General features: G+C 36.0%; 1 protein-coding gene across 5 annotated transcripts in view; it reads left to right on the forward strand.

The window, feature by feature from the left end:
* Positions 1-12016, forward strand: part of SLC16A7 (solute carrier family 16 member 7) — an 80465-nt gene that overhangs the window by 36424 nt on the left and 32025 nt on the right. For all 5 annotated transcript variants that reach the window (XM_040063463.2, XM_058420111.1, XM_040063466.2 and 2 more), the window contains exon 2: positions 9736-9979. In XM_040063463.2, the coding sequence (XP_039919397.1) occupies positions 9766-9979 (214 nt within the window). In that variant the 5' untranslated portion in view covers positions 9736-9765. The remainder of the gene's footprint in view (positions 1-9735; positions 9980-12016) is intronic.

A 12016-nucleotide genomic window follows, 5' to 3' on the forward strand; every position in this document is an offset into this window, starting at 1 on the left:
AATGAGAATAAAGAGTGTTATATTATCTCAGAAAAATTGCAGAAAAATAATCTGAAGTGTAAAACTTTTCTTATGATGATGCAGAAATTTAAAAGCTGATGCTTGTGAGTGTTTACATAGGTATGGCTTTGGCATAGAGGGGATATGTAGGGCAAAGCACTTTGGTACATGGGAAAAGCTTCACAGTTAAGAGTCCAGCATAACTCAACAAAAATGAATCTTGTAATGGAATTATCAGGTTGCTTGTGAGCAATGAAGCAGTGCTACATCATATTTTCTGTCAAGCAAAATGAGAAATTTGCCAGCTAAAACACAGCTAATGCATGAGCAGGTTCATATCCTGTAACTAACAGGCTGTTGCATTTCAGAGCTTCAGCTTTCAGGTTTATTTGTTGGGTTTGCAATCCAGGCAGTAGCCTATTTGGATTGTCTGTAGTAAGAAAAAGAGTTCCTCTTGTCTTAACTTTAAAAGGAGCACTTTCATGCTAGGCTGAGATAACTGGTAAGTTCTGGACAAAAGGCTTATGTTCCGGAAGGCTTAGGTTTCTCATTGTAAATGAAATGGGAAATAGATGGTGTTAACTTAAATCCGTAGTGCTGGGATTAAATGGAAAATCTATAATAGGAGATTCAAACATGGGAAATATGACCAAAAATTTGGGAAAAACTTGATTTCTACATTCTTCAGAAATTATTGATGTCAGCATAGGAAGGGAGAGTTCAGTAAGATCTAGCACTTCTCATCAGTCCTTCAGTGGTTGGTCATCTCTTTGAGTGTACTGACAAGCACCAAAAAACTTTTCAGTGCTGCTGTGCCAGAGCAGAACCACAGGCTTCATGCTTATATTCTGAGTATTTTATGAGGAATTAGTAAGTTAAAAAAGTTACAAATGATACACACATAAACAATATGATTTACGTAAAATCCTTGATAAATTCTAAAGCTTGTTGGAAATTGGTTGAAGATTGTTTTTGCTGTTGCATTGTAGGACATTCTCTAAGAGGTACAACAATTGGGTGTTGTGTACTTTCTATGTTAGGAAAAAGTGTCCTCTGTAATAATCAAGAGAGGGTTTTTTGATCTCCCCATGCTCAGTTTCTTACAATGGGTGGAGGAGGACGTGTCAGAATTTGATTAAACCATCTTGGTCTTTAAAGTTGTTTTGTATATATACCAGCAGGTCCTCTCATTAACACTTGGCCAAAGTACATAGTAAGTCTGTAATTAAACATCCTCTTCCTTCCCATGGAAATCAAATACAATCACAAATTCCTCCTTCTCTGTATTTGTTTATGTTAGAGCATTGCCACTGCCTAAATTATGTTAGTTTTGGTACATACTTCAAATGAATTATTTTATCATTATGTTCCAGACTGGACAAATAGACATCATACATGTACTTATTTTATGTAGCACCATGCCATAATACTCAAACAAAACTGAGTTCCCTCAATGGGATACTGAGCCAACACAGCTGTTCTGTTCCTACTAGCCATGTTTAGTCACCAAGAGATGGCAAGTCTGTCTGTGTAGTACTACACTGTCCCATGTAAATGTATGCCTCCCCCTTGGTTTAGCTGTTTGTGTAAAGTTGTGGGTTATTAAATAGGAACAGACTTTCTTTTATGATCTCTTACCAGCATAAATATCAGCATAAGAAAGACAGAAAGTTGAGGGGCCTGGACATAGCTGTTGACTTTAATGATAGGTGGTTAGAGATGTTAAATTCCCTTGCACAGTCCTCAAGGTGCTATTAGCATCTGATTTCTGCACTTAAGAAATGGTAAGTGCATCTTCAGAGATGGCCACTGGTTGGTCCAAAGCATAAACATCTAACATGACACTGTGTAATTAAGTGTTTGACAGGAACTGGAAACCATTGGAGAGGGGAGCATACCTTGCTGTAGCATTTTGCTTTTTCAGAACCATGGCTATCACTGGTCATGAAATGAAAATTAATGAAAATTAGTGCCTCTGGCTTGAAAAAAACTTTTGGTTAGACATCTCTGTGAGAATAATGTTGACATTCTATAATTCTTCCACTTTTTTTTTTTTTTTCCCCCCCAAGTCACATTGATTTAGTTCTAAAACTGCTTTTTTATAAATACATGAAAAAATTCATCTCTACTAAATTCCATTAGTCAGTCTTTCTTTTCTTTCTTTCTTTCTTTCTTTCTTTCTTTCTTTCTTTCTTTCTTTCTTTCTTTCTTTCTTTCTTTCTTTCTCTTTCTTTCTTTATTTCTTTCTTTCTTTCTTTCTTTCTTTCTTTCTTTCTTTCTTTCTTTCTTTCTTTTTATTTCTTTTTCTTTCTTTCTTTTTCTTTCTTTTTATTTCTTTCTTTATTACTTCCTTCCTTCCTTCCTTCCTTCCTTCCTTCCTTCCTTCCTTCCTTCCTTCCTTCCTTCCTTCCTCTCTTCCTCTCTATTTCCATCCATGGGAGTCATGAGTTGTGTGAGAATAGAAGAAAAATATTTTCCCAGTATGTGGGGGATGATTCTTTTAGGCTGGGATTTAAATGAGTGGTAGGACATATACAAAAAATACGCTGAGCCGTAATACTGGAGTAGAGAAGATAGCCAAGGATCCTGATCCCAAGAGCCCAGAGTAACTTTCATAAAGTTTACAGAAATTAGTATCAGCAGAATCTCAACTGAAATCTATTGCATCTTCTTAATATCAAATATTCAGCTCATAGATGAATGTGAATATTTTCTTCAGCAATAAATGAATTAAATATTGCCACTTCCATATTATGTGTAAAAAATACAAATTTAGATTTTGAAAATATTAACCAGTGGTACAGCCTAAGAATAGACTAGTTTTTCCCATAATTGATATTTTTTCCTGCAGCTTAGTATTTAAAGAATGGTAATGAAATGACTATCTGTTGTTATTGATAATGGAAAATCTGCTGCTTTAGAAAGATTATGCTATTTGTTTTTCAAGCAATGTTCAACGGCTGTGCAGCCATTAACACTAGCTTAAAACCTTAGTTCTTCCATTTATAAAATCCTTCAATTGCATGAATCTATAACTCCCCTCTTCCAAACATCAGAATTCTTCAAATACATATCAAACATACAGCTCCAAATTTACATGACTTTTGTTATTCTGGGAAGTGTTTTTAAAACATTTATTCAATGTGAGTTTTAGAGAAGATGAGTGTGCTGATGTAGTTGAAAGGCTAATATTACTAAAAATTGTTCAATATTGATCTAAAAGAAGTTAAAATATCAATCATCTGTAAGTTGTCATGCTGGTAACCATCATACTTAAGTATGAGGGAGTAGTGCTAGAATTTAAGACATTGTATGAGTGGTTAGAAATTAATAAGTTTATCAATACTCTTGCAGTATAATGAGCTAAGACTGACTTAAAAAGAATTTAGCTGAGCTTATTAAAACTAGTTCTTTAATGGCAGAAGAAAATTTTGGGTTTGGTTTTTTTGAAAGGTTGATTAGTTTGGTGGTTTATTTTTTTTTCAGGTCTGCAGAATTTTTCATCAACTTCAATAACTTATTGTTAAATCTGTTTAATTCTTCTGACTGGATCACTGGCATTTTCAATTTAGGCATCAACAGTTCATTTCAGTGCACTTCAATTTGGGTGAAGTGACAACTTCTTTAGGTTAGATATTCTATTGACTGTCTTTTTGAAGTAATTAAAACAGAACTGCAATCACTTTGGTTGGAATTCATTTCACTTAAGTCTAGTCATGTAGGTATTTAGTTATCCAGTGTAAGCCAGACATATAGGTTTCCTTTAAAAACAGTGAAAAAAGGTAATAATAGAGGACATGATGAATGGAAGTCCATCTGTGACTGTGATTACAGATAAGGGATTCCCAGGAGAATGTGGCAGCACAACATATGAAGTTTTAAATAAAAAAAACAATGGAAAAACCAAACCCAGCAACAGAAATCAAATTAATTATAAATACTGCATTAATATTAGCTTTGAGAGATTATTTTAGTCATCTCACTACTGACAGCAATGCTCCAAATCTGATTTCAATGACATAAGTACACCACAATACTGATTCCTAACTGCAAATAATCCCATATTTGTTTCTATATTATGAATAGTTAGAGCTAGCTCCTTCATCTGCTCTTCAAGAAGAAACAAAAAGTTTTGTTTCTCCATAAGCTAGAGATTTAGACTTAAAATACTTGTAGAATGAAGGGAAATAGGCTTTAAGTAACAATGGTGATTTTGGGATTATTTTTTCTTAGACTTTTAGCAAGAGTATGAAACTCCAACATTAGCCCTATAAATAAAATTTAGTGTAATGTATTATTTGTGAGTTATTTTATTGTCACACAGAAGTCTGGAAAGTATTTACAGACATGACCCTTAGATTAAAGCCTGTAGGAGAAACTCTACAAAACCCAACATCTTTCTAAAATGCTGTCTAGCCTGGGCACATTTTTAGTAGTTTTGGTCTCAGACAGATACAATCTTGAAGATTAGACCCTAGTGGAAAAAAGGCAGTGAAGTCTGACTCTGAGTGCATCTTTCATTTACCTGGGTTTTATTTACCACATACCCCTTAGTCTCTGAATACAGACAAAAAGGAGGCTATTTTCGTATTTGAGGACAACTGGCTTGTTCTTTAAGGCTAGGTTCCAGAGCTCCTTAGGAGCTACTTTGCCTCCAGATCAGAGTTAGAGCTATAAGCAGAGAATAGACTTTTGCTACCCTACAGTCCTTGCACATCTTCCTTTTCTCCAGAAAAAACAAAAACAAAAACAAAAAACAAAAAACAAACAAACAAAAAACCAACCAAACAAAAAACAAACAAAAAACCAAAACAAAACAAATCATCAACAACAAAAACAATAACAGCAAAAAAAAAACAAGTAGAGCAAAGCACAAAACTAACAAAATACATTTTTCTTCAAAGGCTCAAAGTTGTTCCCAAGATTATGACAATAACTTATAGAAGTTGGTGAGGTAATACCATTTGATGAGATGATAACTCTATCTATTCTGCCTATAGAGGCTATTCTGCCATTGTGCTTAGAACTCATTGAAAAGGAGTTAATGAAAATTGAAAAACTTGCAGCATTTAAGCAAGGATCTTTTTTGATAAGAGTATAATTCTTATTTAACTCATTATGTTCTAATGCTACTACAAAGTCATTTATTTCAAGTACATCAGTGTAATTAACATATGTTAAGGGTAAGTTGGAGCAATTCAAACCTAGAAAGCAAACACTGTATCCCACCTGAGCTCCTAGTTCTAGTGTTAAGCGGTACAAATAATCTGCATTTGCTGCCTAATGAGATTTTAACATACACATCAGTCATAACTTGCATCTTTCTTGGACATTTGTCTATATGCCAGCTCAGACACTGATCTGGCACAAGACTTAGGTTACTCAGTCTGTTATCACATTTGTTTCCCATGTCTAAAAATGGATTATACTTCTCAGTCACCTCACAGGGATGTTATAAGACTGCTTTTGCTCAAGTTTGCAAAGCTTTTTACAGTTCTTGGCTTGCTGTCTGGAACTGGAGGGCAGTACACAAATGCCAAGTATTTCTCTATCCTACAGCAGCTGGGGACAGATTTTTCACATGCCAGTCCTTTCACTCAGGGACATGTGGCTGCTGAGTGAAGTGGTGATGGGGCACATTGAGGACAAGGCAGAGAAAATGCAAGCAGGAAAACAAACAGTTACTCTAACATTGCAGAAAAACAAAACTAAAACTCCCAGTAAAATCAAAGTCTTAGTATACAAGAGAATATAAACCCTTCTCAGAAGGGTCTTTGACAAGCTGTTGTATTGACAGCTGATTCTGGCAGCTGGCAACTGCAGAATATTAATGGAGCATTGGTAGGAACATGAGCAGTTTAAACAGGTTGATTAGAACTGACTGAAGTCTACAATGCATGATATCAAGATACATTATTTGTTTGTAGCATTTGGTCTTAGTTTGACCTTGTTGCTTTCTTGCTACTTATTTCCTTTTTTCTTTTCCCCTTTTTTCCTTCCTTTCACATCTATCCTTTCTCCCTTCCTTCCTCCTTGCTTTTTTCTTTCTCTTTTTTGTTCACTAGTTCTTATATGCCTAATTAAGTTCAAATGTGCTGAAAACTGCTATAAAAATGTTGCATATAAGATGTTATAAAAGTGTCCTCTAGTTTCTCTCCTATTATTTGTTAGCAGAAACACAGAGCTCCTGTTACAGTAAGCTGTGTTCTTGTTCACTGCTTACCTAAATGGAATTTATACAGGGGAACCAGAAGGAGCTTAGGAGAAAATCCTTGTGCACATTTGACTCAGGGTGTGTAAAGGCTGAGGAATCTCTGTGTATTTGACAGTGAGAAGTGAGATTGATGGCTTCAGTCAGGACCCACTGCAGTCACTATTCCCCTGCTGCTTCCCGGAGAGGGCCAGCAGTGTTCCTCGCCCACTGCTTGCCTATAAAGGCATAGGTACAGGCAATGCTCTCTTGCTAGCTTCAAGCACATGATGGAATTCATATGACTGACTAAAAACACTGGTGGTGATCTTTATTTACTCAAGTGCTGCTTCATTTTTTCTTATTTTGGTCTGGTACTGTGTCCTTCACTTTAACATCATCACACATGCTTGTTTTAATGATTTCTACCATATTTATTTTTATTCTTCACAGCCCATAATAACCTATAAAAGTTCTGAGAAGGCATTTGATTACCACTGCTTAATTCCTTCATGTTTTGCTTCTTCCTTTATCAACATTTGTGTCTACTAATGTAAAATTCTGGGGTTTTTGGTTGCTGATGGATTTTTTGCTTGTCTTAATACTGCCTATATTACTCAAATCTTCCTAGTTACACTTGGATTAGAGCTGGGTATATTGATAGGTGAGACTTGTTTAGGAGGGGTTCAGTTTCAGGGATTGTGGCAGGACATTAAGTGCAGATTTTACAAGAGAATACTGCTTTAGGTTCTGAGCATGTATGGAATGTTTGAGATGTTGAATTTAATGTTTGTGAGAAAATGAATACTTACTTTCACCTTGGTACAAACATATATTTGTCTTTTTTTTTTTTTTTTTTTTTTTTTTTTTTTTTTTTTTTTTTTTTTGTCTTCACCTTTTATTGGCTGGAGCTAATATTGGCCATGATGATCATAAAGGAATATCATTGAAGCTATTCTTAGCTCTGCTTTGTGGGATAAACAGGAGGTGTGAGATACTATGATCCAGGCTCTTCTTCGTGACAGCATGTTGCCCACTGTAGGTTGGCAGACAGAACCATGCAGTGGCCTTTGCATGAATTTGCCTCTAGGCGAAGGCAGAGGAGCAGCCAGTGCCCCTTTGCTTGTCTCCTCAATGCTCCTGTGATTTACTGTGACGCTTTTAAAGGGAGGAAAGCACTGAATTTTCAGAGTCTGTTCTTCTACCCTAAAGGGGTGGGTATAGTGGGATCTCTCTAAATCATTCCTTAGTGACATTCAGGAACCTTCAGCATTCTTTTGACTAATGTGGTGGCTGTGATTTTTCAAAGTGCTTTTGTATTATTTTTAGGAAAAGGAGTGCTTCCTTGGTAAATTGATAAGCCCCTTCCATTTTTATGAAGAGCAATGTGTTGATGTTGTTTGCCATTACAAAAATTTATAATAGCGATAGAAGTGTTGTCATGTGAATATTAAATATGAAAACAAATATGCTCAATCCTTTGAAGTGTAAGAAAACAATAGTTAACCTTTTTACATGAAACAACCAAAAGTTTTCTCAGATGAGCAGAACAACAGCTTTTCTGGGAAAGATGGCAAACTCTCATTCTTTACTTCCACTTAACTCACAGAAATAGAATTCTGCTTTTTATGGCAAATGTGAGGTTTTGTGCTCTTGTTATTTGTGCTCTAAGTTACAGTGCGCTTTCTGAGATACTCTTCCTTCTAATAGATCTTTATTAGCAAAAACAAAATAGTATTTAACAACATTGACAAGGTTAAGTCTCAGCAACCAGAATTGTTTCTGTTCATCCAACTTGTTCTAGTGGCAGGCCCGGGTTTTCCTCTTGGAGTTTTCTCAGTGAGCTAACTGAGACTAGGATAAGGAATAACAAAGTACATACCAGACACTCTTTCTGGACATGCATATGAAAAGGTATCTATGCTGTGTGTACACAGCAATATACCTATTCCTGCTGTCAGCAATGTACCTATTGCTGACAGCAGGAAATCTCAGTTATATGGTGCAGAAGCCAAACGATCTGGGATTTTAAAATTTTGCCTAAACTCCAGACTTTTTAGTCCTTGCTTTAGCTTCCCCCAGAGGTGTGCCAGCTACATGAGGTTGTAGCTGATGTCTACAGTCAGCTTCAGTGAATTGGAGAATCAAAAGTACATTGGGTTTCTATCACAGGGCTAACCCAGTAATAAGTAATCTTGAAAGCAACATTTTGCTTGTTTTGTGACATATATTGCATGCAGTGCTTCATGGCATTTACCCTAAAAGATCTCCAGGCATTATCCCAAGAGATAAGTGTAAGTTGACACAGTTGGGCTCTTATAGTTTTTGTTAAGGTAGTCATCTCTACCTGCTAATGCAGTTTACTGTGAGAAATTCGGATATGCTGTAAGTGGCACAGAAGAAATCATGTAGAGACTTGCTGGCAATAACAGATTGCATAACAGCAACCTACTCGCTGTTATCATCCCCAGTTTTCAATACTAGTACGGCAAGAGACCAATCAGGAGTCATAAGTTGCCTAAATGCCCAAGAAAGAAACAAGGAGGAAAGAAGAATTTGAAGTTCATACTGTCTGTGTAGGCTGAATTACACAGAAAAAAACACAGTGGACTCCAGTTCAGTGTTTAATAACAATGGGATTTGTTAGGGCAAAAATCTCAGAAATAAAAAATGTATTTTCACTGCTACATATTTTCTAAAGAAGTATTGCAGAATGTTAAAAAGTAAGGTTTTAGATATGAGGATGATATTAGCAATATGAAATTTATTTCAGGCCTTAGAAGTTTTATGTGGGTTTGAGATGTCCAAATGTGTTGGCTACACCTCTTAGAACCTCTGTACGGTATCACTGTGGTGGCAGCTCTTATGGTCAATTCTAAATTATGGAAGACCTGTGGAAATCTTCCTGATGTCTTCTAATATGTGGAAACAGCAAAATTAGTACCATTAACCTCTACCTTGTTCCTGCAAGTAATATCAACATCAAAATATCAAAATCTTAAAAGTAAAATATGGAATTTTAATATTGTGTCTTTTATGGATACACAGGGAATTTTAAAAATCTGCTTAGATCTCTGCTCTCCCGATGTTCGCAATTTGTTCCTCTCTGTTGTTGATTTTTGCTGTGGCACCAATAAATCTCACTGACACTTATTCATAGCATTTAGTTATAATGTAGGTGTAACTTTTTTCCGTTGTTTCTTCACCACACTGTAGACGGTAGAACTACATAAATTAACCCACACAAACTAGTCACTTTGCAGTAAGTGACTAATTGCAAATACAACTTCAGTGACTGAGATCAGTGATTTTTGACAGTTGCCACATATTGACTAGGCTATTGGAAATATTCTTGCCACAATTTTTTGCAGAACAGCTTTGCTTCTAAAAACAGGTGCTGTTGTTCTGTGGTCCTATTAAAGCTGGAAATTGATCTTTCCTCTGAGGGGTTTTTATGATCCCTGCAGAGAACTATTGAATAATGTAGTTTGATATGGAAAAAAGGAATAAAACATTGACATCCTATTTCTTTCCTTGTTTTTCAGTCCAGTTGGAGAAGAGACAGAGACCAAAAAATGCCACCTACAACAGGAGCGCCAGATTACCCACCCCCTGATGGAGGCTGGGGATGGGTTGTGGTCTTTGGGGCTTTTATCTCCATTGGATTTTCCTATGCCTTCCCCAAAGCCATCACAGTGTTCTTCAAAGAAATACAAGAGATCTTCCACACATCATATAGTGAGATAGCTTGGATATCGTCCATAATGTTGGCTGTCATGTATGCAGGAGGTAAGACATTTGTGAAATTAATAAATAACATTTCTGGTTGTTTTATTCATATGGTCCTAAAGCATTTTTCCCCCTTAGGACCTTTTCTTTGTTCCTCTACCTAAGATTTAGGTAAATTAGATTAAAAAAGATTTTGCAATCTTTCCCTAAATTCAAATTTTTGAAAATGTAATTTCTCAACAAGTCAATGCCCAAATAATTTTTTATGGGTCTAGGTGTAAATTTGGTCAGTTTTCACTGCCTTGGTGAGATCTCTCAGTAAATCCAATGATGAAGCTTAATGCCAGAAAATGATTATGGCAGTGAGGGCTCATTCATGAGACACAGATATTCCTCTGTAGATAGGGGGTTTATATCTGGTCCTTATTTGTTCTAAAATCCTATTTTCCATTTAGGCCAGGAGTGATGTTTCAAACATGCCATCTGTATGACAGCTAAGATGCAGACAGTCTTATTCTTGGGCCTGAACAGTGAACATAAATTCTCTGATACCTTTTTTCTTGTAAGCAAGCAAGTAAAAAACAAGACAGATGTAAAAGGATTTTAAAGTATAAAGGTATGTTTAAGAGCTAAGTGTCAAATCTACTTTGACAGGCTTTGTGTCTATCAACCCCAAAGACTAACTTGTTAAATTCTGCATGGTTTCTCCATTTTTTTCAGATTTTTTTTTTCTTTTTTAAGTATTGGTGAGAGCTAGCTGCTGCTTAGACAAAACACTTAGACAGTTCAAAGGTGTGAATTATGTTATTTCAGCCATCAGATCTGGTATTTCCCTTTCTTTTAGTGTTAAGAGGTAACTATCTGGAGCATCTGACTATTTGCACTGATAGAGCAATTAAATGCATACCTTTATAAACATGTGTTTATGTATATGTACGCATGTGTGAATGTACAGACACAGAGACTGAAAACTGCTAATAGCATAGTGATACTGAAACTCTTTAATCACTGAAGAGTATCACTCCAGTATTTTACAAAAGTGGTATCTGTGTAATAGTAAAGTACAGTGTTGTCACGTCCAACAAATGATCTATTGAAGGATGAATGAAGTCTAATTTTCAGCATGGTAGTTTTTTTATCTCTTATTTCAGTCTCCCTATGCTTTGACGCATGAATGGCCCTACCTTAGCAGTCAGGGAAGCAAGGAGCATGCCTGCAAAGAGGATCAGGCTATCTGGATTGCTCTCTCCAACTACCTCTTTTTCCCCTCTGACTACAATAATGAATCTGGAGCCATCATAGCATTAGCTTTAGCACTTCAGGTAAACACTTTTCAGGGATGGAAAAATGGATCTTCTTTCAAATTCTGTCAGTCACAAGGACCTTATGAAGACATCTTGACAAATGGTGTCAATATGAACAAAAGCATGCTATTCAGATATTTTTATACTATTTTTATTCATACACTAATAGAAAATCATAAGTTACTCACACGCTGGTGGAGGAATATAAAGGATTTTATAGGACCAGAGACAATAGTCAAGTGAATTCACCAGAATTCACCAGCTGAAGAAATAACTTGAAGCAATCAAGAGTGGAGTAAAAGAGGGTATGTCTCATCACATTCAAGTCCCCCCTTAATGTAGCACTTTTCTTACGGGCGCATCAGCACTTGCACTGTGGAGTGTACCTGTGTAACTGTGGAGGCCTCTGAAGAAGTGCTGAACTCATCTGGAGCACGGGAAGAACACAAGTGTTGAAAAGATTAATTTTTTCTGCTTTCTGTATGCTGTGACTTGCTGATCTCAAGCTCCTTTAACAATGTAGACCTGGTTTGCTCTATAGTGCAAGTGTTTCTGTGTTGGGTTCTCTGCATAGCATTTAATTTATGCCATTTCTGTCAGGTCAAAGTTCACACAGGTTTTATTAACAGTGCACAAGCAAATCTTGGGACATTTAGTTGTGGTCATTTTTATCTGAGAGGTTCAATGTGCAAAACTTTCTCCTATTAATACAAAAGATTCAGTATTTCTGCCTTTTCTCTAATACTTCCTTGACTGTTCTGATTACCAGTTATTAACTCCACTTATATTGATA

Source organism: Hirundo rustica, chromosome 4, assembly GCF_015227805.2.
Source record: "Hirundo rustica isolate bHirRus1 chromosome 4, bHirRus1.pri.v3, whole genome shotgun sequence".
Classification (NCBI taxonomy): Eukaryota; Metazoa; Chordata; class Aves; order Passeriformes; family Hirundinidae; genus Hirundo; species Hirundo rustica.